At 39.8% G+C, this 27,441-nt stretch overlaps 3 protein-coding genes and 1 long non-coding RNA gene across 10 annotated transcripts; 2 read left to right on the top strand and 2 right to left on the bottom strand.

The window, feature by feature from the left end:
• Nucleotides 1-955: 955 nt before the first annotated feature.
• Nucleotides 956-8,816, bottom strand: LOC117237663 (basic-leucine zipper transcription factor A). 4 transcript variants are annotated; one of them, XM_033501862.1, is made up of 5 exons: nucleotides 8,625-8,816; nucleotides 6,090-6,186; nucleotides 5,162-5,335; nucleotides 2,718-3,076; nucleotides 956-2,427 (listed from the first exon to the last, which is right to left on the bottom strand). In XM_033501862.1, the coding sequence occupies exons 1-5, from the start codon at nucleotides 8,634-8,636 to the stop codon at nucleotides 1,522-1,524; spliced, it is 1,548 nt and encodes a 515-aa protein (XP_033357753.1). In that variant the 5' UTR covers nucleotides 8,637-8,816; the 3' UTR covers nucleotides 956-1,521. The 4 variants fall into 4 exon arrangements, with proteins under 4 accessions (XP_033357753.1, XP_033357755.1, XP_033357757.1 ...); XM_033501864.1 differs by having other exon boundaries at nucleotides 956-2,424; XM_033501866.1 differs by having other exon boundaries at nucleotides 956-2,421.
• Nucleotides 8,817-9,177: 361 nt separating this feature from the next.
• Nucleotides 9,178-15,013, top strand: LOC117237662 (centrosomal protein of 131 kDa). Of its 4 annotated transcripts, none has more exons than XM_033501859.1 (11): nucleotides 9,178-9,701; nucleotides 11,403-11,866; nucleotides 11,938-12,031; nucleotides 12,120-12,234; nucleotides 12,317-12,758; nucleotides 12,850-13,067; nucleotides 13,579-13,738; nucleotides 13,811-14,067; nucleotides 14,165-14,336; nucleotides 14,421-14,584; nucleotides 14,665-15,013. In XM_033501859.1, the coding sequence occupies exons 2-11, from the start codon at nucleotides 11,579-11,581 to the stop codon at nucleotides 14,801-14,803; spliced, it is 2,049 nt and encodes a 682-aa protein (XP_033357750.1). In that variant the 5' UTR covers nucleotides 9,178-9,701; nucleotides 11,403-11,578; the 3' UTR covers nucleotides 14,804-15,013. The 4 variants fall into 4 exon arrangements, with proteins under 4 accessions (XP_033357750.1, XP_033357752.1, XP_033357749.1 ...); XM_033501858.1 differs by lacking the exon at nucleotides 9,178-9,701 and adding an exon at nucleotides 9,798-9,923; XM_033501861.1 differs by lacking the exons at nucleotides 9,178-9,701; nucleotides 14,665-15,013 and adding an exon at nucleotides 9,796-9,923 and having other exon boundaries at nucleotides 14,244-14,336; nucleotides 14,421-14,485.
• Nucleotides 14,961-17,680, bottom strand: LOC117237664 (GTP-binding protein 128up). Its single transcript, XM_033501867.1, has 8 exons — nucleotides 17,520-17,680; nucleotides 17,035-17,200; nucleotides 16,792-16,922; nucleotides 16,471-16,710; nucleotides 16,102-16,270; nucleotides 15,647-15,776; nucleotides 15,402-15,524; nucleotides 14,961-15,320 (listed from the first exon to the last, which is right to left on the bottom strand). Exons 1-8 carry the CDS (start codon nucleotides 17,559-17,561, stop codon nucleotides 15,218-15,220), a joined length of 1,104 nt encoding a protein of 367 aa, XP_033357758.1. The 5' UTR covers nucleotides 17,562-17,680; the 3' UTR covers nucleotides 14,961-15,217.
• Nucleotides 17,681-17,768: 88 nt separating this feature from the next.
• Nucleotides 17,769-19,376, top strand: LOC117237665. The gene is made up of 3 exons (XR_004494046.1): nucleotides 17,769-17,958; nucleotides 18,763-18,881; nucleotides 19,020-19,376. It is a non-coding gene; the product is annotated as an uncharacterized LOC117237665 (long non-coding RNA).
• The last annotated feature ends 8,065 nt before the right edge of the window (nucleotides 19,377-27,441 follow it).

The following is a 27,441-nucleotide window of genomic DNA, read 5'->3' as shown; positions in this document are numbered from 1 at the left end:
AACTTGTCCGTGGCGCGACTAATTCTCTTATGTATCGGTATCACTTATCGTAGCGTAATCGCTAACGTAAATCCTGAATGAGGTCTTCCATATTCCCTATATACCGCATCGCGTGCTGTGTCCTCTGTGTTTCCCTGTGTGTTAGACGACTGTACTTCATATGTCTCTATGTGTATGTGCATGTATAATGTATGGTGTGTAACGTACGTGAATGAAACAACGCGTCGCATGTGGTAGTACGTGCACTGTGTGTTATACATAGCGAGAGCCGGGCAGTTGATTTAATTCGTTTCTTACAAACTGACAAGGAACAAAATTTTCATTTCAAACGACCTGCTTCGAACGAAACTCTCGAGGCTATCTGTAGCGTGACTTTCGATTGAAACGGCTCGCGCTCTGACCATCGAAGGGGTACGAGAATCCTTTGACAAAGTGGAATGTCCGATTCCGACTGCAAGGGACTTTTGCTACGCGAAGCACGATTTTGCCCGTGAATCTTAGGAGAATTTACGTCGGTGACAAACAACGAATAAATCGAGGTGTACATATCCTCTTTCTTTTCGATCTTTCTCTCTCTTTCTTGTGCCTTTTTCTGCTGCATCTACATTCTTCTTTTCAATAACACGGCGCATTTTCCACGCTAGATCAGAAACGAATTTTTGGCCGTTCGTGATCATCGTGTGTAGTCGTTCTACTCTCTGTCTCTCTCATCTATATCTATCTATCTATCTGTCTATCTCTGTGCCTCTCCTTTGCTCTCTACGTATTTGTGTGTTCGCGACGTTCAATCGAGAGTTCGATTCTAGTTTCCGTCGGTTCGTCGTCGTAGATCGAGCGGGACGAAAAACAACGCAGAACAGTTCGACAGACAGCCACAAACAGATCGAGCCTCTATCTTGTTTCGTTCCCCTCTTATTTCCCTCCTTTCCTTTCTCTAGCTCTCAATTTTTTTTGCTTTTTTTTATTTTTTAGATAGGGCAGTGTTGTGGACGGTTACGGAATCAACGTCCGTAATCCCAAAAATGTTTCCTACAAGTATATATACTATTTAATAAGTACATATTTCAACAACCGTTTTTAGAACTAAGTTTACAAGGTATCGTACGATTTTTTTTTTTTTATTATAACGCGACCTTCGTTTTATTATGAAAACATTTTGAAAAAAATCACGTTTTGCCGCTCGTTTACCGTCATCCCCGGCCTTCCCACCCACCCCCGATTTTCTATCAAAAAATCTGAGAATGTTCGTGCGTTCGACCCTCCGCCGATTAAACCTTTCTCTATTTCCCGTGTTTTTCATTCGCGTTCTTCGCCCTTTTAAACGTTTCCCCCTCCCTGCAGCTCGATACGTACTATATTAATAATAACCATTAATAGGTGTATAATCTATCTATCTATCTATCGATCTATCTATCTATCTATCTATCTATCTATCTATCTATCTATCTACCTATCTATCTATCTATTTATCTACCTACCTACCTATCTATCTATCTATCTATCTAGTAAAACAGCATCATATTAAAGTCTATCCTCTTCCTCCTCCTCGTTATCCTCGTTATTCTCCTCGGATTCCTCCTTATATCCAGGATGCTCCGAGATCGCGTAATAATTTCCATTGTAAATAACTCCGAGCTCGCGCAACACGTCTCCCCTAATAATAGCCTTAATCGTCCAGTTGTAACACTCCTCGCTCTCGCTCTCGCGGTCGAGCCGCTCGACATCGAGGATCTTCGAGCTGAGCCGTTCGAGGATGATACCGATGTCCTTGATGCTTAAGTGCTTCTGGTCTACGGTGAGCTGATCGATGAGCAGCAAAAATTTCTCCGAGGTCACGATCTCGTCCTCCATGATCGTGTTCTCGGTCTCGGATTCGGAGCTGTCGTGCTCCTGATGATGATTGTGATGATGATGAAGATGAAAGCTGGCAGCCGAGTTGCCGGCAAGTCGGGAGCTCGACTCCTCGTCCGCGGTGTCGCAGAATCTCACGTGACCTTTGCTCAGGCCCGCTCGTCTTGTCCCGTCCGACAGAGAAGAAGGTGGCTGAGGCGAGGGCGTTTGAGTCTGCGTTTGTTGTTGTTGCTGCTGCGGATGCGGATGATGATGCTGTTGCTGATACTGCTGATGCTGGGCATCCTGAATCGGCGATGTAGCCACCGACTTGTGCACCGCGATTCTACGGCCCTCCTCGTGCAGGGCACAGCAATGGAAGTCGCATTCTCCGCTGGCACCGCCGTCCGCTCCGTTGACAGGGCTCCCGTTCCTCGCTACCGGCTGATGAATATGGTTCGAGCATTCCGGCGTGTGGATATGGATGGTGGTGCTGTCGAACGAGTTGGTACCCTGCTTCACCAGACGGCCTGGGATCCCGTGAGGCTGCGGCTGAGGCTGCGGCTGCAGCTGCGGCTGCTGCTGCTGCTGCTGTCGTTACCACGGCGGTTTTAATCGTTTGAATAGATCGAAGATTCGAGGATTTCTCGAGGCTACTACTGTGTGTGTATCGACGTCGGTAGACACGACCGCGACTCGACGCGTTCGAGGCTTCCGGGCTCGAATCGTGCAGCTTAACAGCGTCCTGGATCTCCATGGAACGTGACATTGGCGCTCGGTGTCTCCTGCGCCATCGAAATCGACTCGTTACCCGGAAACCTCGCGTGAATCGGTTCTACAGAGTGCAAAGAGAGCTCGAGATAAAAAAAATAGTCACGATCTCGTACCATGTCGTCATGATTTATCACAGTGATATGGGGGCTGGTATAGCGGCTAGGACCAACTTCTGCCGTCAGGTGACCCAGCTTCCCTGCATAGTTGAGCTTGTCCAGGCTGGTCTGGATGACCAAGGGCGGCCGTTGACTACCGCTCAGGTCGGTTTTCTTAGTCGGCGAATACTTGGAGGCCTGCACATCTTGACCTTTCTGCTGTTGCTGCGCCTGCGACGACGTCGATGAACGCTGATCCCAGTGCAGCACCACCGTGACTCGTCCCTTATTGTCCATGATCTTCCACGACGGCGTCTCATCGTGTAGCTCCAGGGCGTGGATCGTTTCGCAGACTATTTTCGGAATTGCCGAAATCGCTGAAATCAATAGACACGCGGGACGTGAGAGCGTGTTAGACCCGTACGCGGCGCTCTACCTATCCTATTTCCACCGTTGGCTACATATGTATATACCGATACAGCCAACCAGCGATACGCAACAAGGTACATGTCATGTATGTCTTGCCTCGCCTAAGTACATTACGATGAACGCGTATCGATCTTTTTCCGGCTCGTTGCCGGATACGCGGTAGCCAGCGTGGGCGCCGTGCCGTGTACACCATCCACGTTGTTCACCGAACAAATCGTTATCTGATCGCCCTCTTCAACGAATCTGTACTTTTGTCTTATCGTACTTATGAATCGATACTCCGTCTTTTATTCACGGAGGGCTCGCTCCTGCTCGTCCTCCTGCTTGGCCCCGCTATTATAATCGCGAAACTCACTTTCCTGTGATCCGACCGCGACATACAACGCTGACGTCGACGCTGTCGTCGACGCTGACGTTGCCACCGTCATTACGTTACATGGTTTTACAAATGTTTCGTTTTTTAAAACCTCTTAACTGCATCAGGCAACTTTTCATCCGACGACCTTAGATTCTTCGAATTTGGCGAAGCTTCGAGCCACATGTACATCAAGTAACTACCAGATCATTCGACCAAAAATATGAACGACGAATGGGCTTCTTCCCGACGAACGACCGCAAGTCGCTTCAACTTGGTTGTCAATGTGTTTACGCGGCGAATTTACAAACAATTCAGAGCGGATCTAGTCGGTGGACAAAACGTTACCTGATGTAAACGAGATTTAAGCTGTCGGTTGCATACATTAAGCAGCTACGCTCGAAGCGATCAGGTCGCAACCGCGTAAAAAATGGACGAATATTTCTTCTTCTCACGACTACAACCTTCAACTTGATCGACATTGTGCTTAAACATCGTTTGCATTAAGCAATATCATTTCTATTCAAATTCCACTGTGCAAACACCGTGTCAACCACGTTGATACGACTTTGAATCTACATATGGCCGTTCAATCACAAGTAGCTCATTCGTCTATTTTTGATTGGACGATCTGGCGATTTCAACTATAGCTGCCTGATGCAAAGCGCGGCTTAGATCTTTACCCTACGATCGATCGACGATCAATTTGTTGGAAGAAGACACGTCACTTTGCGATCGGGACAAGCTATACTTCTCTCTCTCTCTCCCCCCCCCCCCCCTCCCGCCGCTCTTTTTCTGCTTCTCTGTAAAACCAATTCGGGTCTATTATATCGTTATTATATTCGTTATTTGCAACCTGTTTACCGACCGCGTGAGAAGAGAGATAAAAACGGTGGTAAAGGCTGATCGCGTTCAATGCGAGCAAGTAAGAGGAGAGAGAATGCAGCGTAGATAATGGAATATCTTATTAATACGGCGTGTCTTCTCTTGGCTTTCGACGAGTCGCTTCGATCATCCTGTTTGTCTACTTTTCACGGAATCTTTCCATTTTGTACTCTTACGGCTATTCGCGGTCTATGCTCTAATTTATAGGTTAATCCTATCAGCACACGTTTCCTCGGTTCTCCCTCTCTTTTCCGTCAAGACAACGCTACTGTGCATAGGTATTTTGAACGCTTTCGATATATCGCAAAACGTATTTTCGCCTATCGTCTTGTCCGCGGCAACCATATACGGTTAACAGAAATTGATGAAAGCAGTAGTTGGTATTTAGTAATTAGTAACAACTGATATATATAAAGAAGCAATAATCGAGAGTGGATGAAAATTGTATCTACGGGGAACACCCGAGTTAAGCGGCTTTAATCGCATCTACGTTGAAATTTTAGGACAAACAGAATATGTGTTTCCAACTACATTTTATAAGCTTCTATGGATTTGATCAAGCGTCAGCTATTTATCAGCGATGAATGCGGAATGTATCGCATGTTTCAGTTTCGATTTAACGGAAGTTTCACTTAGGATCGCAGTTATAGGAAGAAGTGAGAAGAATTAACAGATAGAGAAGCGCATTCTTCTACCATATGGTTGAAAATACGATAAAAATATCAATGTTTCGACCAGCAGGTATCCTTGATACTTATGCACGGCAGATAATGGTTATTCTTCGAATAGGTACCGGCGCGTATGATGTCGACTCCAGTTGGACACCAGCGTTCACCATGCCGTAACAACAACAGGATCGTATTATTCGCTAGGGTTTTAAAATATTCGCCGTCCTCGACCTGCGTTCCATCCGACTCCAGAACTACGGAGACATTCTCGTTCTGAGGCACGCCCAATTTCTCCTTACCTGAAAGAGAAGAGAGAAAGAATGAAACAGCGATTAGTCGGCCTGGAACATGATCGATCGACAGCGTTACGTTGTAGTGTCGATTCGAACTACGAACTAGGAAGGAATGAACAGAAAGAAGGGTAGACCGAGGCGAAATAGCGAACGAACAAAGTAATGTTTATCCGCTGTTCGAGAGAGGAGTTTCTCACGATGTTCGAATCGAATCTGCGGGTTAATTCCATACGATTCGATTCGATTCGATGGTAGATGCCTCTCTCGGTGAAAAGAATATTCACGATCTTCCTCGCCTACGGTTCTTTCTTCGAGATCTCGTACGAAACGCTTCGTGATCGTGTTATCCGTTATCTTATCTTTTCTTTTCTCTCTCTCTCTCTCCCTCTCTCACTCTCCCTCTCTCTCTCTCTCCCTCTCTCTCTCTCTCTCTCTTTGTCCGACAACGGGCGGCGACGATTCGATTCGATTCGATTCGATTCGCTTCGATTCGAATAAATGTTCTGCATAAAAAAAGCGATACCTTGCGACCAGTAATCCAATATCTTGTGTGTCGTGAAAAGAAAGAAATCACGTTATGTATATAAATTGTCGTGTATCAGAGCAGCGCTTATCGCGAGAAATCGAGCATCGAAGCAAAGGCGGCTCCGGTTCGGAGCAAAGGTAGAATCGTCGAGATACATTATGTATACTTTCCACAGCGAGCACCAGCGAGTCGTTACTTTCGCTAGCGGTTTCAGAGGGCACGCTCGCTTCTTACCCTGGTGTATCAGTTCCTCGAAATTGCTAACACACAGTCCCTTTCTTACGTTACGCCAGCTGTCCCATATCTTAAAAGGTCTCTTGCTCCGTAACTCCTGCACAGAAATTAACCGATGCAGTTTGCGTTCAAGTCACGCGATTGCGCGAGAAACCTACCAGTTTCATTTTACAAACGCGATCGAGAAGACAAGGTAAAGGTAAAGGACACGACAAAGGATTCGCAGACGGGCGCTAAGGATAGAGTTTGGTAAAAGGAGGTCCACGGAAGAAAGTCAGTTTGGGTAATTGGCGCGTTCCAGTGTCGGTCAATGCCCGAGCAATTCGTTGAGTTAGTATCGAAAACAGGCCGGAGAGAGAGAAGCAGGCTAGTTGAGTCCTGCACGTATTGGAAAATAGTAGGTCTATCAATGAGAGGGAATCGCTTTAAACGAGATGTAATTGCGTGTAAAGAAACTGTAAAACCGCGTGCGAGCCGCCGTGGAAAATGCTTATCGCCTAGATGTTAAGTGGAGTGTCAGGCACCGGGTCAACGGGAAAGTAATTTACCCTATGTGTTTTATATGCGGTAACTAAGTAGAACAGACTATAAACAAAGCCTTTCGCGCGCCTCGCCTGGGAAATTATTATCGAATATCTATATATCCTTGCAACAGCTCGCGCTACATATTTTTCTCTTCTTCTTTTTTTTTTTTATTTTTTTTCACGTCTTCGTTCCTGTTCTTCTCGTCTTTCACTCTTGGGCGAGAAACGACGAGCGAGAGAATCACGGGAAAAAATTTAACGTTCTCCTTGAGAATTTATTTAGAATGCGTACACAACGCGTCACTACGAGAGTGCCCACAGGGAAGAGTTTTCGAAATTTTAGTCGGTCTGGTGTACTCGAGGATAAACGACACCAGCCAGCGCTGTTGGACAAAAGTAGGAGAAACGTGGACATAGAAACAAAACAGGGCCAAAGAAAAAACAGTCGCCCAAGTCCGTTATCCTGCAAATTGGAGCAAAATTTATCGCGCCGGTATCGGACTGTCTCAAGAAAAAACGAACGGCATAACAGTTTGTATCCTTCCAGATCGTAGCGCGAATTTAGAAGTGGAACGAAATAAAGAAGCGAAAATTCTTGCTTCGTGCCAAAATTTTCCTGCGATTGTTCGGAACATCACTGGCCTACAAAGCGGGCCCTACATCTAGGAATTCGATGGCTTATCACAAAGTAAAACAAACGTACTTTTTTTTCTTAAACACCTTAGGAGTGTGGCTGCACGATCGAACGCAGAGCATAGAGTTCGAGAACGCGAGAGGGTAGCGATTACTCGATTATCGGGGTTAAGGGGTCTCTGGATCGGGCTACAGGGACTCGCAAACGATATTAGAATAATGCGAGCCAAAGAGGAATATTATGTTTGGGTTGTCCCTAGTTTTCAACAGGGAGGCGCAAAGTGAACAAGGCGCAGACGCAGGCGCAACTTATGGTCGAAAACACTGACCTGATTCAATCATTCTCGGATAAACCGTCAGAAAGAAGAAAAAAGAGAAGAAAAGAAAGGGAGAAATGGGAAGAGGGGAAAGAGAAAGGCAGAAGAAAGAAAGATCGAAAGCTAGAGAAGTAAGGAAAATGCAAAGAGGATGAAACGAAGCAGTGGTAAAAACACTGTTAGGAGGTGCAAGAAACGCAGAGAATCTCGGTAACCAGGGCCAGCCGCACTCTCCCTCGTTCGGCGTGTTGCTCTCGTCCAGCAATAGAATTACACTCGATGCAGTTTCCTCCGGGGCACGATCTTGGTAAACAATCGCTTAAACGCTCCGAACCGTTACACACCGCAATCGAGGCCACGCCGATCCTAAGGGATTTCGCGGACGGAAAGAAAGCATAACCTAAAAGGGCAGCTGCGCTGACCAGCGTACGCAGTCAGATCAGTCTGAATCTCGGGAGAGAAAGGGAGAGAGGCACAGAGAGAGCGAGAGAGAGAGAGAGAGAGAGACAGACAGAGAGAGAGGGAGAGAGAGAGAGAGTGAGAGAGGGAGGGAAAGAGGAAGAGAGAGACAGAAAGAAAAAGAGAGAAACAGAGAGAGAGAGAGAGAGAGGGAGAGAGAGAGAAATACAGGATAGTGTTTCACGGATAAGAACGACGATCGAAAGACATAGGAAGCGGACGAACGTGAACGAGCACTAGATAATCTAGACCTAGACGAATGCACCAGTAGCGGAAGGTATGCGACATTTTCGTTTACCAAAATTGTACGGTTATCATAATCTATGCGTGCGTACGCGTGAGTCCGTGACGCGAATGCGTAACTGGTTGACAAGCATTTCGACATGGTTGGTACACTCGCGAGGAAGGTGCGTACATTAGGACGATAATAAAAAGTAGAACGAGACCGTCTTGTAGGATCGTGGAGAAAAATTCGGGATAAAAATTTGGGGCTACGGAGATGAAGAGATGAGAAGGAGAGGACAGGCGGTGGATGCAACGAGCTCGCGGTTCTACAAAAACGATCGGTAATGAAAATATGAGAATGTAATAGAAATGCGTACCTCTCTTGCCATTACGTCATATCCCTGCAGGTAAGGGACCGTCCCAGCAAGCACTTATTCAGAAGGAACGAGCAAAGAAGCTGCACGTCGCATTATCGTGGCGACGGGATGCTCTCGTGCACTACTGTCCGCCCACCCTTGCTTGCGCTCTCTCTCTCTCTCTCTCTCTTTCTCCCTTTCTCTCTCTCTCGTGCTCCCGCTACTTCTCTCTCTCTCCCTCTTTCCCTTTCTCGGCCCGTTTCTCTAGATTTTTCTTGGATCCGCGCGTTTCTTGCCCTTTCTCCTCTTGGTCTTTCGCCTCTCTGCCTGCCTGCTTGCTTGTTTTTCCTTCGATCCGAACCTCTCGCGATCTTCTCGCGAACGTTTCTCCGTCTCGTGCACCGTATACCGAAACACCTTGCGATGCGACACCGTTTCTCTTTCTCTCTTCGTCCCTCTCCGTCTCTCACACTCTTGATTTCGCTCTTACTCTCTCTCTCTTCCTCTCTCTATCTATCTTTCACTTCCACCCTCTCGTTATCTGTCTGTCTGTCTGTCTTTATCCTTCCCTGTCCTCTCTCTCTCTCTTTCTCCCTCTCTCTCTCTCTCTCTCTCTATCTATCTATCTCTATCTATCTCTTCCTCTTTTTCCACTTCTTCCTCTTTCTCTCGCTTCTCGCAGTCGATCTATCTGTCTGTGGCGCGCTCCTCGTGCCTTTTCCTCTCTTTCTATCAGTGTCAATTTCTCTCCCTCTTCCTCTCTCTCACTCTCTCTCTCTCCCCCCTCCCTCCCACCCTGTCTCTCTCTTTGTCTGTTATTCTCTTTTCGGTGTAGAACCTCAGTTCGGAGTGAATCGTTTGGTGGATTTCCGCACTGTATCAGCTCGGTATCGGCGTGGCGTATCGCGTGAGTTCGAATCAACGTGCGGGCCGAACGTGAGCGACCACCTCGCGGGAACACCTCATTCTGGCTGCTCTCTCGCCGTACAATTACCCGATCTAAGATTTCACTAGCGCATATGGGGGCAAATTGTAACAGTGGCTTCCTCCCAGCGGTTACTGCGGCGACTCCTAGTTTTAGATCGATTCTCTCTCGGTGTACGTACAGACACCCTCGCCCTCGCCCTCACCCTCGCCCTCGCCCTCGCCCTCGCCCTCACCCTCGGCTCTCTTTCTCACCACGAGTTCACCCGCAGCAACCTCGCCCCACGACTGACGACCACTATCTCCTCGTGTTCCCTACGATCTATTCCCACTTCGCCAGGTCGCCCCAAACGGTGCTGCCTGCACTCTAGCAACCCTTTAGCAATCACCAGCGCGGTAACGTACGAGCTCTGCATTACCCTCTGCCCCGTCGATATATTCTTAAACAAAATACAGCATGGACACGACGCGCATTGCATTGTTTTCACGGATTAAAATTGAAAACACAAAGGTATTAAAAAATGATACAAAGTGATGGAAATAAAACAAATAATGCTAAAGAACCTAAACACAAATATGTAAAAGATAAAGCATACGTAGTATTCACGACGACCATTAGCGGACCATTAGCGGACCATTAGCGGCAAGGTGATACGCGCGGCAATCGCGATCGCTGCAACGAATCATTTTTCTGTTATCCATCCCTACTTTCATCCACCATTTATTTATTTATCTTTATCGTTCAAATATTCTTACTGTCGCGTATTAGCTAAAGATAAATATACACGGCTCATGCAAATATTCGAACGTTTGCAGACATCTTTCGTGAATATATTGCGTACGTTATACGAAATCGTGATTATAGTGTCGAGTCGAACCTCGGTAACCTGTAACAGTGATGGAACCTCGAGGAAGAAAGAGTTAAAATCTTCGAATTTTAGAGGTTTCGATTTATCAAAATTTCCGGGTAGAAGGAAATTCGAGACGCGGGAGCTTTGTACGAAGGCACAATTACATTCACCGTGGTCACCGTGCACGTGGTGCGAGAAAGAGCGAAGAAATAGGGATAGACGGCTTGACGTCGTCTTACGTTGTTTGAAACAATCGTGTAATAATTAAAAGAAAGGAGACAATGTGGAACGATTGATTTCTCATATACTTAGACTCACACACAGGATAGCTATAGGTACACTTGGAGTTGCAGAGATCTGACTGTCCTACATTCGATTTAAATTCGAGTTACATTCAAGGTAAAATAATGCATCTGTACACGTGACAAAAAATTCGAGTTAAAGTAAATTATATTTCGACTTTTAGAGTCGGACTCTTCTGCAGTAAACAAAATTATATAGCCTTATAGGGGTTTTCGAGTTACAGACGTTCGTGTTATCAGGGTTCGACTGTATTGGTAAAGTTTGAAACAAATCGGAAAGTATACGTAGAAATTTCAAGATATTTAGTGGAAGAATACATGTTTCACAGATACCGCAAAACTATTCAAACAGTGAATTATATTTTAATAAACGTCGGTTTAATAAACGGTATTCAGTGAGATCATATTTAACTTATTTAGCTTATTATACGCTTAAGATGGCTGCTGTTCATGCCGTATACTAATTTTTCACAAACATACGTTTAGACACGATAAATATTTTATAATTTCTATACACATTTTGAGATTGGTGTCAAATTTAACCAATGTAATAACGATAGTCGTGTCCCGTTGCACTGCTGATGAAATTTCAAAATGTTTTATATAACGCGAATACGATATGTACTTGAAACATTTCTACGTTAAGGTAAGGTAAGGTAAGTATCGAAATATTTTCGTGAGCCAGTTGATAAAATTTGCGATCAAACGGAATTTCGTTTTAGTCTTCCACTAATTATTCTATCCGAAGCAAAAGACGTGAAGTTTTTTGATCGCGTTACCTTGACATTGTCTTGACAACCGCAAACGCACCTATAAACAAGGGGTGAAAAACTCTTGGTCAGTGAATACGATCCTGCTCGAACTTTCATAACAATGGCAAATCCTTGTTCCGTATTTTATGATTAACATCGACCATCCAAGGATCCACGGGAAACCACCCGTGAACAAGTGTCTCCCATCGAAATATGTCGAGTCCAGACAAAAGAAACTCACAGAGGAGAATATCATGTACGAGAGAAGAGAAATCAACGATGATCCCGATGTCATCATGGAGAAAATGGGGAATGCAGACTGCAATCAAAACTTCGTCGAATCGACTGCATGCTCGTTCGAGCAGCTTTGCAGTATGATCAGTGATCTCGAGAAAGACATTGCCGTGACGATTCCAGAAATCGATCAGTTACAGGTTTGAGAAACAATGCGATCAACTTTCTATCCGTTTGGCTCGATCCGGTCGATCAAACTTTCTAATTGCAGCTGAAACCAGAGAAAGACGAGTCCGAAGAGAAATATATAGCAAATGGAACTGTGTACGACGACCTAATGTCTTTCTTGGCCAAACTCGAAGAGGGTAGCTGATAATAATGTGTTTCATCGGTATTAAGAGCTTTTCGCGTTGTTTCCTTGTGTTTCTATAAATATAGGTATACATTTGACAGGTTCTTTGGATGATACCAAGATAATCATACCAGAGGTAGACGCCACCACCATATTTGGGGAAATATTTGGTAACTTGCAGCCACTGCCTAACAAAACTGTCGTGAACTATGATAGGTAGGTAGCGGTTATAGTCATATAGTCCTATAGTGCTATACTCGCTTGTAAATCGACACTTGGAAACTCTTCCTGTTCTTAGCATTGTTCCAGCCCCTAGCGATAGCCACCATGCGTTTAAAAAGGATTTAGCTACGGCACAGCTGCAACTCGAAGAAAAGAACGCTACCATATCGCTCTTGAAAGAACAATTAAAGACGGAAAGGAGGTTGGCTTGCGACAAGTTGGAAAGTCAGAGGAAGAGCAGCGCCTCCAAACTGCAGCAACAGGACGAGAAATACAAGGGGATAGTTAAGAGACATCAAAAGTTTATCGAGCAGCTAATCTCGGAGAAAACCGATTTGACCGAGAAATGCAATTCGTTGGCGCAGAGAGTGAAAGAGATCGAAATAAAAATGCAACGGGATTTGAAGGCTGCAACAGAGAGGCATACGGTAGAGTTGCAACGAGCGAAAGAGCATTTTGCCGCGGCTGAGAAGATTAAACGGGAGAGATGGATAGAGGCCAGAACGACAAAGATCAAGGTTCTAACTATCTGGTTTACTTGTACGACGCATCGCTACGAAGCTTATCAAAGTCTTCAACGATTTATAATTTTGATTCGTCGATTTTAAGGAAATGACTGTGAAAGGTTTGGAACCCGAGTTACGTAATATGACGGAGCAACACGCCGAGGAAATTCAAAAGCTAAGAAATATACATATGAAAGAACTACAGGACACCGAATTGCGTATAATACGCCATTCTAATCAACAGCTGGAACAACTGCGTCTAGAATTGATGGCCAGTCACGAGAGAATGTTGGCCAACGAGAAGAATATTTTGTGGACCAGGTGTGGAATTCATTTTTAGACGTACAGTGGCCCGCGGAACAATTCGTCCACTTGCACGTATAGAAAACTTGTATGTTTATATCGACGTGTTATATAAAAACATTTATTGAAATTTATTTATCAACGCTAATGAGACGCGACTGCTATGATTGTATTGGCAAAATTTGAACCTAGTCGGGAAACTGTGTACATATATATGTGTACGTAGATGTTGTGCAACATATTTGCTGTAAACTTATAGCTGGTAAAAAATTAATATACAGCGTGAATAGTCACCTTAAGCATGTAACAAGCGTTAAAGATGGTCCCATTGAATACTAAACTAAGACTTATCAATGTCGTGCACCATTGCCTGTTTTTAAATAGTTTTGCGATCTCTGCAAAATATATACTCGTACCAAATATCTCGCAAATTCTGTATACATTCTCAGAATCGTTCAAAATTTCTACCAATACCATTTCTTCTGAAACACTAGACTAATGCTGTGCAATTGATCTTTATGCCGTTCAGATACCAAGAGCAGCTGGAGGAGCAGGAAAGCCAATTTAAAGGGCAACAAACGAAACTTTTCCAAGAGTTGCAACGCGACAGAGAAAACTTTACCAAGGAACAAGCTAAACGAGAAGCTGAAATGCAGGCCAGTTTGCAAAAAAACCATTCGCAGTATCAGGTGAAGGTCGAACCGAAAGCTTCGAATATCTGTTGATTCCATCGATTTCTTTGAATCGACGTGAAATTTTAGAGTGAGGTCGAGACTCTGAAGCAGCAACACTCGAACGAGAAGAAGACTCTCGAAGAATCGCTGAAGGCTGAGTGGGAAGCTTGGTTGGTCAATTACAAGAGAGAACAGAACTTACGAATCGAACAAGTCGAGAGTAAGATAAAAGAGGGGTGTAACAAGGAGAGGGATCGACAAATCGAACTTGCTATCGAACGATTAGAAAAAGACTTTCGAAACGAAAGATCGACACTTGAACGAAACGTTGATTGCAAGCTCAGGTAGGTAATTTGCGATTGATTCTCGTTCGATGCCCAAGCGACCTCCATTACACACACACACACACACACACACACACACACACGTGCCGTTTTTCAGATCTTTGAGGGACAAGTACGAAATGGACTTGCAAACCGCAATAGATAACGAACAGCTTTATAAAACCAAGTTAATGCAGACGAAGGATAAACTGGAGAAAACCGATGTTCAGTTGCAACACGCGGAGAACAAGTTGCAGGAATACGTATCCGAGTTGAGTAACGCAAACGAGGTAGGATATTTTCTAAAATGGAAATTCGTCGTACAGCAATTATTGGCTATCGAACGTTCCGAATGAGAAACAGGTACCCTTTAGGTAATCAAACGGTTAAGTATGGAAAGAGACAACTCGAAAAAATTAGCGAGGCAAGAAATCGAAGGAGAAAAAAGAGAATTGGAGGAGAAAATTGCTTCGCTTTATCATGAAATCACTCGTATCAATGCGAATAGAGACACTTCGATGACTCAATTACACAGCAGGTTCGATCTTAATTAATCATGCAAATTAATACCTCGGTACTTATCAATTTTATCAAGTACACCCCGTTTTCACGTTTTAGAATTAAACTGATAATGACTCAAAAGGTGTTGACGATCAAAAATTTGACCAAAGAACGTGATGACGTCAAATTAAAATGTCAACATTTGGAAAAGTTATTGGACCAACAGAGAAGAGAATATATTTTGAAAACTTTATAAATAACAATGTTGTTGTTGTTGTTTTGTGACTTATTCGATCACATGTGTATTCCTTTTTATTTATGCGGGTCGGATTAGGTATGCATTTCGTATAAAATAAATAAAACCGTCTCAAATGATTTATGTACCTATTAATAATTTACGCACTTATTAAAACTTCATTTTCAGCCACTTCTAATATTATTCGTACAATATACATATGTATATATATATATCTATATGTATATCTTTTCCTTGTGTATGTCCTTTAACGCATCTCGTGTTACACTATTCTGACCAAAATATTCCATAATTTTGTACGAACAAAAACAAGATAAACTCCAAAATTACGACACTTTTAATTACAGAAGGCGGTCTATAAAAATCTATTCAATAATAATTAATAGTAACTGTACGCCGAATATTTAATAAAAATTATACTTTTTTTACAATCTGTACGACATCCTCGTCACATAATATGTGATCTTTTCCGACTTTTTGTGGTTGATGTTTGACAGACGAACCCCACACAAGGGCACTAAAAATAAGGTAAACAAATAAAAAATGTGTTGGTAGTCAAGAATAAATCATTAGTAATACAATTAGAGCGAATACTTACTACTTAAACTCTTTTGCGATAGATCGGTGCAATTTATTACAAAAGTCTTCAACCGTCCGTTTCTCTCTGTTTAATACTACCGGAGAATTATAATCTGGCAGTTGACCCTTCGGTTTGGTATAGCTAAATATCAGAATCAAATAAACGTATCGATTATTATGCACGATTTATTATTAAAAAAAAAAAAAAAAAAAAAAAAGGAAAAGAAAAAACTAGTGAAGTCAATCGACCTGAATACTACTTACATTCTGACCAACTGTAAGTATTCCCACATTTTTTCAAGGAGGTCGTCAAAGTTCCACTTGTGATGAGCAGAAATAGGAACGCAATGCGGTATTTTATAAATTATATCTAGTTCCTCGATGCTAATTTGATCTAAAAATCAAATAAAGAAGATTCTCATCTGTAATTCAAGCTCTATCATTTTAACCCTGCTGTAGTCCTCGAATTTTGTATATATCTATCTATCTATCTATCTCAGTTTTAGTGTCAATCAAAACAAAAACTTTTAATATTGACAACAAATTTTTAGCACAAAATTCAAAGGAAAACTGACGCCTGTTAACAGCAGTTCTTTCATAGTTTCCTCAAATTTAAGAAACTTTAATAATATTATACAAAAATATAATTTGGCCGAAAACGATTCAAGGGATACAGTAGGATTAAATGATCTTACACGCACGCGCATGAATGCAATTACCTATTTTGTTGAGTAAATAAATACACGGTACGTAGACGCGATTTCCCTCGATGACATCAATTAGATCGTCGGATGTGGCATCATATCGTAAAGTAATATCCGCATTGTGTATTCTATATTCGGACAGAATGCTTTTCACTGTTTCTAAGTCGAGTTCCGACTGTGTGCACTACAACATAATACAACCGTCTTAAGTTCTCTTGCACAAAGTCTTGCGCACAACCATCTAACCATTTTACAAAAAACTACACACGACTCTGTCCAATACAACGAAAGGTATACAAAGAGACAGTTAAGTCGTACAAAATTTAAAACGTATCGTATCACGTGTAGTTCTCTATGTTTCTCCTCTCCCTGCCGTTCAATTACCGTGGTTTGGAAATTAATGCCACCTTTATCTTTTTTGCGGAAAGTAATGTTGGGTGGCTGTTTATTTAAACGAAGTCCAAAACCTTCCAATTCGTGCTCTATTAATCTTTTATGTCCAAGCGGTTTCAGTACATCCAGAACAATAAATATCAAACTACAAGTTCTTGCAACTGCAATTACTTGTCTCCCACGTCCTTTACCATCTTTCGCACCTTCAATGATACCTGGTAGATCGAGTAACTGGAAGATACATTTGACGTTTCATACCATACATAATATAAAGGTATACCTATGGTAAAATAGTCGTAATTAATTGGGAACCTGTATTTTTGCACCCTTATACTTTATACAACCAGGAACAGTGGTAAGAGTTGTAAATTCGTACGCTGCAACTTCGGAATAAACACCAGCAAGAGTACTTAAAAGCGTAGATTTACCCACAGAAGGGAAACCTATAATCGTTGTGGAACAAGCACAGCGAAATGAAAGATTGCTCCATTGGCTGTTTGTAAACTTTATGCTTTACGCATTCAGATTTTAGATTTAGACTTTCTTATTACGTACCAACAAAACCTATTCTAGCATCACCAGTTTTAGCTACTTCAAAACCTTGCTCCCCACCACCTCCACCACCTTTCGGTGTAATAAGTTCTCGTCTTAATTTGGCTAATTTGGCTTTCAACAAACCGAGGTGACCAGACGTAGCCTTATTCTTTTGAGTGCGAGCCATCTACAGACAAAGATATATTATAATAAATGTGTTAATAGAGTGTGAATATAAAGCGACTTGCAGACGTTTCCAAATAAATAACAGATAAATGTTCAATTTATATTTTGAAAACAGCGTTTTAAAGAATTTTAAGCATACAAAGATTTATTTATTATTCATATATAACCTTCGTGTAGTATACTATTTTCTTTTGCTTATCACGCCCTTATATCCAATATTACTTTTAGATATGGTTTTTCGAACATAAAGCTAAAAATTAATTGTGGCTGGAAATTTTTGCACGCCGCTGTGAAACGAACGAAAATAAAACAAAGGTTACCTCGGCCTCGATCGAAGCGATCTTTTCCAATATGGTACTCATATTGATAGAAAACGGAAACCTCCTTTAACTTGCGATATACTTTAAATTAAGTAAATTTCTTTTAAGCCCTTTCGCGTTCTTCCATTACAAAACTATCGAAATGTATATATATATATATATATATACATGTATATATATATATATACGTTACTGCATAAGACTTCCACGTGCTGACAGGTTAAAACACATGTTTCACTACATACACGACACACACCAACTCGCGCAGAGAAGCGAATAAGTACACATAGAAAAGAGAAAAATACAAAAATTAAGGCCAGTTTTCAAATACGAAGTAGATGTAAAATTTATGAACAAAATGAGAGCGGATACGTGGCGACTCTAGTGAAAATGTGCGCGCCGGTCTGTGTGTCGGTAAAAGCTGTAGAGTTGTTATTCGGTATGCGCTGTAATTTCTTATACTTGCTTCTATTTCTCGGGCAGTTGCTCGATGAAAAATATTACGTAGCCTGTGTTTAAGTCCATTAACTTAGCTTATCTAGACTAAGTCTATTTTGTGAGCGATTTTTCTACAAAGATGCGTCGTTTAATGTAAAACGGAAAGTTGAAAGCTTTCCTGTACAATTCTTTTAAATATTAGATTATTAAATAGAAGAATCGATTTGCCAAATTGTTTATGGTTTTAGTCGGAAAATTTCGCTGTAATGTAATAATGTATTTGACCTTTAGTTTTTGCTTCACTGTCAAGTAGGTTTTAGTTCTAAGATTTGGATCAAGTTTATCGTAAACTCGATTGTTGGTTGGTCGGTGAGAGACAACGAGGAACTTATTCTTTGTCGAAAGTCTTAGCTTTAGTTATCTTTAAGCCTGACTTTTAAATGTTAATTTTAAGCTGCAAAGTTAGTTTTAAGCCTTAGTTTTAGTATATTTGCAAAGATCGACGTCCTTGGCCGGCTATATATATGTTATCGTTATCATCGAAGAAAAGTAATGCCATCGAAAGTTTGTATGCGATATTTTTATGCCTGCTATTATATATCATATTCTTAAACAATATGAGAGAGGAACTTTGGAAATTTGGCCTCTGACGATTTGGCAAGACGATACTGAAACTATATGGAAGACAGGAAAAGTTTATTTCAAAGTACTAGAATATATTTCTACTAGAATAGTTTATCGGACGGAATGGTCGATCTGAACTCTACGTAGTTTATGACCGACATCTTGTCTCTGTCTTGTCAAGATTCAGCTGTCTGAGGAGCGCATGTTCCACGGATGCAGAATTTTACGCGGTCGGAGCTGCTTAAGATATTTTTGTACCTGGAAGTATAACATAAAGATATGTTTTGATCGTAAATTCAGGTAAATATAACGCTAAGGATAATTCTATTGGGTTGGCAACTAAGTTATTTGGTGGTAATGACAAAATCCGCAATCACTTAGTTGTCAACCCAATAGTTGTCATATCGGTTATAGGTTATACCGATTTGTTTTTCTTAGCATAAATTGTCGGCGAGCATGGATGTGATGGTGCAACACAGGGGAAATGGACTGTGACGAATAACAAGAAGCAACAGCAGGAGGGTGAAATAAAGAAGGATAGGAAGAAGAAGAAGAAGAAGAAGCGCGTGAATGTGTCAAATATGTAAATAACATTATTGTAGGTTAGACGCGAGAAGATTTGAAACAAGTAAGAAAGGAATGGAAAGAGAAAAGTAATTGAGCTTTATTTGCGAAGTGGGAATAGAATAGATAATAGGTAATATGTAATGCAATATAATTTTGTGGATGATAGAAGAACTGATTTATTTGGATTCTAGAAGACTAAAGAATAGCTAAAGATGCATTTAGGAGATATATGTGTGCGTTGTTTATTTGACCATTGACCATAAACTGCTAAATTATTGAAATAATTTTTCCAAACTCTCTGCGATACTCGCCTTAGAATGAGAATGGAAACTAGTAAATTTGAGATGAAGATAAAGATGCGTCAGACTTTCGCCAGATTCGAAAATGATCGTTACTCTTTCTCCGTCTTTCGTTTAATTTCTCGATGGCCTAATCGCAGCAAGCTCCATACTGGAGTCCATACTGAACGTGTATCGTAGTTATTAATCGCGCCATGTGATTTGCCAGGAATAGCATGAAATAAATTTTTATTAAAAAAAAACCAGCTACAATAGATCGAATTATTTTATACCTTTCTACGAAAATTCACACCCACGAAATCCCTGACAAGTTCACTCTTGTAATGATTAATTACCTAAAGATTTTTAAAACAGTACGAGTTTACGGTTGTACGAACTATTTTACGAAAAAGATAGTTATCCGACGATGTTAAAAATCTGAGCATAATGGAGATGTACGTACAACAGATACTCACGGGAAAAATCAACGAGACTAATAATAAAATCAATGAATTAGAAAAATAAAAGAGCTATAGGCAAATATCTTATAATATACAGTGGCATAATTTGCAATTTATTATAAAATAATTGATCCGAGCAAAATTTACTATGAAAAAAGGTTGCCAAATATTAAATATAGACATTGTCGAATACTAATCAAATAAAATCATTTAGTTAATTTTCATAGAATTTGATACTTCTTCAAGCCTAATAAATCCTTTGATAGATCTAACGAAGAATATTATTCGCTACATAATTAATATCTGTATCACGAACATCGATGCAAGCGCTATTAAAGAAAGAAGAGGCATTTTATGTTACAGCTATAACGAGTAAATTTACTCGTTTAACTTGAGAGGAATTAAAAAGAACCTGACTTTTAAATAAGTATTAAATAAGAATTTTAAATATCGCATACAGTGAGTAGGCGTTATTCAAGAAAAAAGAACATTTTATTTTTTAATTAGCACGAGTAAATGAACGAATATCGATAATATAATATAACGCTTAATATGAATTTTATCTGTCTGATTATTTAATACCTTAAATAATTTCATAGAAACGTCATCGATCGCTGTTAGGCTTTCTTCCCCTTTTTATTGAAACTAATTGATAGTCGAAAACTAGTATCAAGGAGGTGTGAATTTAGTCTTAGTTTGTAGAAGCTATTAAAATGATAAAAATGAATGTCGTATTAAAATGTTAAAGATGCCAATTTACGATAAAAATTAAGAAATCGTTCAATTTGATTTTGTTATAATGGAAAAACCATTCTTTGCTATGTCAAAAAATCGTTACCGTTTGAATGACATCGCGACACCTTGTCAAGATATATAAGGAACACAGAAGTCGCGCGCGAGCTCTTTTGTGCCTGAAATTCCGGAGAGTGAACATCGAAGAAGAATTTAAATATAAGGTAAATAAAAAAAAAATATCAAACAACAACATTGCAACTAGCAATTTATAACGTCTAAACCATTAATTTACAACACTTAAGCTATAAATTTATAACATTTAAGCAATTAATTTATAATATTTAAGCAATAAATTTACAACATTTAAACTGTTATTTTATACATTTAAGCTATTAATTTATAACATTTAAGCTATTAATTTACAACATCCAAGCTACTAATTTACAATATTTAAACTGTTATTTTATTACATTTAAGACATTAATTTCTAACATTTAAGCTATTAATTTATAACATTCAAGCCATTAATTTGTAACATTTAAGCTATTAATTTATAACATTCAAGCCATTAATTTGTAACATTTAAGCTATTAATTTATAACATTCAAGCCATTAATTTGTAACATTTAAGCTATTAATTTATAACGTCTAACCCATTAATTTGCAACATTTAAGCTATTAATTTATAACATTTAAGCTATTAATTTATAACGTCTAAGCCATTAATTTACATCATTTAAACTATTACTTTTTACATTTAAACCATTAATTTCTAACATTCAAACTATAATTCATAACATTTAAGCTCTTAATTTACAATATTTAAACTAATAATTTATAGCACTTAAGCCATTAATTTATAACGTCTATACCATTAATTTATAACATTTAAGCTATTAATTTATAACATTTAAGCTATTAATTTATAACGTCTAAGCCATTAATTTACATCATTTAAACTATTACTTTATACATTTAAACCATTAATTTCTAACATTCGAACTATTAAATTATAACATTTAAGCCCTTAAGTTACAATATTTAAATTATTAATTTATAGCACTTGAGCCATTAATTTACAACGTCTAAACGATTAATTTATAACATTTAAGCTATTAATTTATAACATTCAAATTATTATTTTATAACATATAAGGTATTAATTTACAACAATTGAACCATTAAGTAACAACATTTGAAACATTTAGTTTAACATCTAACTATTAATTTATAACATTTAACCTATTAATTAATAACAATTAAACCATTAATTTATTACAATCAAACCATGAATTTATTACAATCAAACCATTAATTAACGACATTTTAACCATTACTTAATAGCAATTGAAGCATTAATTTATAATATTTAAGCCACTAATTTATAACATTTGAACAACGATATCATGCTAAAAACTACTTTAATATAGTCTAGTCTAGATCATCCATAACTGTTTTGATGATCTAGACTGGACTAATACCTCCCTACGGGGACACCATGGGACGTCGTGGGCCACTTTGACCTTAGTTATTCATAATGTTAATACAGATGTTAAGTGCGTTGCGATTCCATTCTGTACAATGATGCTTATCCATCTTGGAACGAAAAATAAAAATTTCTTTTCTCTTCAACCCCTCGCTTGCTACATAAAAAAGATTGTTCTCGTGATTTATCGGTTCACGATCGCTCAGTTCTTTCACACTATCGCAGGCCCATGATCAAGTAGAGTTAGAACTCGACATTCTTGCCATTAACTTGAATGTCGAGATCGAATGTGTAGTGTTACATAACCCATGGGCGGGTCTCTTGCGTAGTCACCTCCTCGTGGTGAGACCTGGTAATTGGCATCCTTTTCCAAAAATTAATCAGTTGATTAATCTTTGGAAAACGATGCCAAGCTAAGAACTACGCACCAGTCCAGTTTGGGTCTCCAAAAGCCGCCAAAAGAATTTTGGATGATCTACACTGGACTGCACCGTGGGACATCGTTGGACACCGTGGGACGTCGTCGGTCTAGTGTGGGTCACCAAATGCCGCGAAAAGAATTTTGGATGATCTACACTGGACTGCAACGTGGGACATCGTCGGTCCAGTGTGGGTCACCAAATGCCGCGAAAAGAATTTTGGATGATCTACACTGGACTGCAACGTGGGACATCGTCGGTCCAGTGTGGGTCACCAAATGCCGCGAAAAGAATTTTGGATGATCTACACCGGACTGCAACGTGGGACATCGTCGGTCCAGTGTGGGTCACCAAATGCCGCGAAAAGAATTTTGGATGATCTACACTGGACTGCAACGTGGGACATCGTCGGTCCAGTATGGGTCACCAAATGCCGCGAAAAGAATTTTGGATGATCTACACCGGACTGCAACGTGGGACATCGTCGGTCCAGTGTGGATCACCAAATGCCGCGAAAAGAATTTTGGATTATCTACACTGGACTGCAACGTTGGACGCCGTGGGACAACGTTGGACACCGTGGGACACCGTTAGACACCGTTGGACACCGTGGAACATCGTTGGACACCGTTGAAAACCGTTGGACACCGTGGAACACCGTGGGATATGTCTTGGCTATGTCGAATCCATTCTGAGCCCATTCTGTACAATGATACTTATCTGACTTGGAACGAGATATAAAAATCTATTCTTTCTTTCCACTGAATCTTGCGGTTATTTTGTGCACAGGAGTGCGTCGCATGAGTCCATTGATTTTCTTCTGAAAGATCCCGATGTATGAAATCATTCTCTTATTTCAAACCAATTTTTAACGAATTATCTTATTGTTTCAAATTGAGTTATAACGTCATAAACTTGCAAATTAGTAACAGGTAGATTCAAATATCTCGAAACAAGATTTCGCGCGCGTTTGCACAGTATTCTTTAAATATATTTAGTGGCGAGCTTTTGAATTCTTGCAAATATTTTCCATTATTTAAAACACGCGACTGTAGTGTATTATTGGAATGTATATTTCGTATTCTAATAACGAAAATTCACAGTATATATTCTAATTGCGAACAATATAATTCTTGCAAACGATTGCATTGCATTCACGTTATTCATGAGCATTTATTTGCTATCGAAAAATATCTCACAATTTTGAACTAAATAATATTTTTCAAACTTGTTCCAATTTCTTAATAATAATTTTTAAGCGTAAAAAAATAGCAGTATTTTCTAAATAAACGTTCGATAAGAAAAAGAAGAAAATTGTCGAAACGACGTTTCCTTTCTTTACCCCCCCCGCCCTTAAACAACTTCATTTTCACGGAATATTTGTGACCGCGCTCAATGCGGTTGTAGAGTTAGTGTCCATTTCCACCAGTGGCCTTTCTTCCAACGGTTCCTCACTGATGTTAGTCTCCCTGATGATATTCCCTGGGTTGGCGCAGCATCCATGATACGTCCTCTGTTTCTTAGCTTCGAACGGTGAGTCGCATGCATTTCTGTTCCTCCGGTCACCCAATCATGTCGTAGGATGAAAGGTCCGAATCGGCACGGGTGACGGGTTGTATTACGTAGAATTTTTTGCGAGCATAGTGACCGCGGGTATTTTTTATACCCGTGAGTAGTAACATTCTTTTTTTTAATTTATTAGTTTAGGATAGGTCTTCTTGCACAGCGCGATTATAATAATTAATTTTTTAATAATTAGTTTAAACATATACACTTGAGAATATATTCGTGTTATTTATAAATATGCATGTTAACATTCCGTATGAATATTTGCAAATGATAAATATCTACACGAATATATCTGTTTGACATAAATATACTTGATCCTAAGCAATGAATTAATCGTGACAATATTAAGTCACGTTCGTTTATTTTACTTTGGCTAGAATTTAAAATAGGAGTTAAAATTCATTTTTTCCCGTACAAGAATGTGTGAAATTTTACGTGCAAGAAGACACTTCGCGACAGGCAGATTTTTGAATCAAAGCAATAATTTTGAACACTGCTTCTGCACTTTCGAGTATATGCTTTGATAAAGAGATCGCCTGAGATTATTTCTTTCTTAGTAATATATTTAGAGTCAATTATTCCATTTGATCGAGTCTCAGTCTTTTTCAATTAATGCTACCTTTTTTGCAATATTAAAATTTTGTTCTAATTTATTAAATTAATAAAGTAGAGTTACTTAGTTACTATTAAATTAATAAAGTAGATTTAATCAGAAACGAAGTAGTAAAATATAAAATCAAAGAACGTTAGTCCGTTAAATAAAAATTACACAAACTAATCATCCTTTTAGATCAGGATTTTCAGGTTTAACCCTTTCCGTGCCCATTGTCAGGATCTCATTCACGTGCCCAGGTGCTACTTGAATGGGAGAGAGACATTGGGCACGATGATCTAGAATTAAGTAATGTAATAATTGATCAGCGACTGACGATGTGTTAGTGTATCGTGCACGACGTATTTTCCACATTATGTGTGTGTGTGTTGTTAGGCCGTGGAACTGCGTCGCTTTCTCTCATTCGTTAAAACTTCAAATATTAAAAATGTCGAGACATATATCGATTCAATTTACGTCTCGATACAATCACAATTTGCGATAATATCATCCACGCGATTAAATGTAACCACGCATGTAATATTGCCGTAAATTACAATTATAATTCCAAGTTTACTTACATTTATTTTAACGATATCATTTCCTCAGACGTGTTTTATCACGTTTTACGCAATGGTCACTAGCCTTCGTCAGTCGATTTCAGGAAAACGGTACGTACCTTAGAGTGTGCATGGTGTGTGTTAAGCTCGGGTGTCGGAGGCGTCCCGGGACGTCCTCTCTAGTGTAGGACCTTTGCGCCCGAGCGTTTGTGTGAGAACCGTGGAGCGAGTGTGTTGGTGTGCCTGTTTTGCCATTTTTAAATATAGCGCTAGGTAGGATAGGTAGTATACTTTCTGGTATGTCTGTTAATTATAAGTAGGTAGGGCCGGGCAGGTTGGCACAGTCTCTGGTCGGGTAGGCGCGTTTTCGTGTAGCCAACCTGTTTCTGGACATATTTGGAAAATCGACGGTGAAACTGGCACGAGTAGAGCATGCACTCGTCTCTGGTTTTGCCTTTCGATTTTTCGAATTTCGCGGTCGCGGTCGCGAATGGGTCGAAACGAACGTTTATTGCTCGAGCACGCACATGCGAGTGAGCAACGATTACTGCTGTGATCGTTGGTCAGTCCATGTGCACTCCAATCAGCTTCCGCGGTTTATATTTTTATTTTACCTTGGTAAGTTTTTTTTTTTGTTTGCGATTTAGAAGTCTCGAGCTTAGATTTAAGTTTCAGCGGGCATTGCGCCCGAAGAAAGAAGAGGCTATAAGCCGAAGAGGCCCGGCAAACTGCCACTCAAGAGGGCAACTACTAATGGCTCCCCATCCTCTGGGTCATCCAGAGCATGGGAAGTCATTATTGTTACTACTTTGTCACTATGCTCGATTTTAGTATTTGTAGTAATAGTAGTAGTAGTTTGCTTTTTTGGCCGATGTATATATCGGTCCATCGTCCCATTGGGCAAATCGCGATTTTTCTTATTAGTGTCGCGATAAACTAATTACGGGTTGTATTAGAGTTGCGAAATAACATCGCGGCTTTTAATTAGTGTGGCGAGAAAATGATTACGGTTTGAATTAAAGTTGCGATAAAATGATAATCGCGTTTGCTTTAGAGTTGCGAATTACGATATCGCGATTGTCTTTTGCCATTTTTATTATGAATTTTTATAATTTCTTATAGAACTATACGTATCAGAATTTATCTTGTTTTCTGTTGTTTGAAATTACATTATAAAAATGTTAGTTTTCAATTAATTTATTAGTATTGCAAGTAGCAATACCAGAATATTTGAAGTAGCTTTTTCATATAGTAAATAGTAATTTTCATTGAATTCACTGTAAAAATTAGCGTTGCGATAATGAATGATCGCGTTTTGTTAAGTAGAGTTGCGTTTACAAAATGCCCAAACCCTCCGACTGCATTTGTCGGACACTGTTCCTGGATCACACGTACAGCTACAAGAACTGTACAAGTGTGATCGTTCGTCGGCAATCTCCTAAATGGTTGCACTGCGATATATCGGCCCTCCACTCGCGATTTTTCTTATTAGTGTCGCGACAGATTAATTACGGGTTGAATTAGAGTTGCGAAATAACATCGCGGCTTTCTATTAGTGTCGCGAGAGAATGGTTACGGTTTGAATTAGAGTTGCGATAAAATGATAATCGCGTTTGCTTTAAAGTTGCGAATTACGATATCGCGATTGTCTTTTGCCATTTTTAGTATGAATTTTTATAATTTCTTATAGAACTATACGTATCAGAATTTATCTTGTTTTCTATTGTTTAAAATTAGATTATGAATATGTTAATTTTTAATTAATTTTATAGTATTGCAAGTAGCAATACCAGAATATTTAAAGTAGCTTTTTTAGATAGTAAATAGTAATTTTTATTAAATTCACTATAAGAGTTAGCGTTGCGATATTGTTCCATCGCGAGTTCTGCTTATTTTTCCTTTTAGCGTTGCGATAATAAATGATCGCGTTTTGTTAAGTAGTGTTGCGTTCACAAACTGCCCTAACCCCCCGACTGCAATTGTCGGACACTGTTCCTGGATCACACGTTCAGCTGTAAGAGCTGTGCAAGTGTGATCGTTCATCAGCAACCTCTTAAATGGTTGCACTTTGATCTCTCGCAATTAGTGTTGCGTATTGCTTAAATACGAGTGCGTAGATTTATACTTATTAGTGTTGCGTATCAAATATCGGAAATTTTCAGGCTTAATTTTTTTTTTAATGGTAGATTAATT

Source organism: Bombus vosnesenskii, unplaced genomic scaffold (genome assembly GCF_011952255.1).
Source record: "Bombus vosnesenskii isolate JDL3184/JDL3185 unplaced genomic scaffold, Bvos_JDL3184-5_v1.1 scf7180000013395, whole genome shotgun sequence".
Classification (NCBI taxonomy): domain Eukaryota; kingdom Metazoa; phylum Arthropoda; class Insecta; order Hymenoptera; family Apidae; genus Bombus; species Bombus vosnesenskii.
Note: the sequence above shows the minus strand (reverse complement) of the source record. Positions and strands in the feature narration are given on the sequence as shown.

What these genes read in the sequence shown, in the direction of transcription:
- LOC117237663 (XM_033501862.1), bottom strand. An exon ending in AGTCGACATCATACGCGCCG is followed by an intron (nt 3,077 to 5,161) that starts GTACCTATTCGA and finishes TATTGATTTCAG; the next exon opens with CGATTTCGGCAATTCCGAAA. An exon ending in TGATAAATCATGACGACATG is followed by an intron (nt 2,428 to 2,717) that starts GTACGAGATCGT and finishes CCGCCGTGGTAA; the next exon opens with CGACAGCAGCAGCAGCAGCA.
- LOC117237662 (XM_033501859.1), top strand. Translation starts at nt 11,579, where the DNA reads ATGATTAACATCGACCATCCAAGGATCCACGGGAAACCACCCGTGAAC. An exon ending in CAGAAATCGATCAGTTACAG is followed by an intron (nt 11,867 to 11,937) that starts GTTTGAGAAACA and finishes TTCTAATTGCAG; the next exon opens with CTGAAACCAGAGAAAGACGA. An exon ending in CCAGAACGACAAAGATCAAG is followed by an intron (nt 12,759 to 12,849) that starts GTTCTAACTATC and finishes GTCGATTTTAAG; the next exon opens with GAAATGACTGTGAAAGGTTT.
- LOC117237664 (XM_033501867.1), bottom strand. Translation starts at nt 17,561, where the DNA reads ATGAGTACCATATTGGAAAAGATCGCTTCGATCGAGGCCGAG. An exon ending in TGCTAGAATAGGTTTTGTTG is followed by an intron (nt 16,923 to 17,034) that starts GTACGTAATAAG and finishes CAACGATTATAG; the next exon opens with GTTTCCCTTCTGTGGGTAAA. An exon ending in ATAAGGGTGCAAAAATACAG is followed by an intron (nt 16,711 to 16,791) that starts GTTCCCAATTAA and finishes TGTATCTTCCAG; the next exon opens with TTACTCGATCTACCAGGTAT.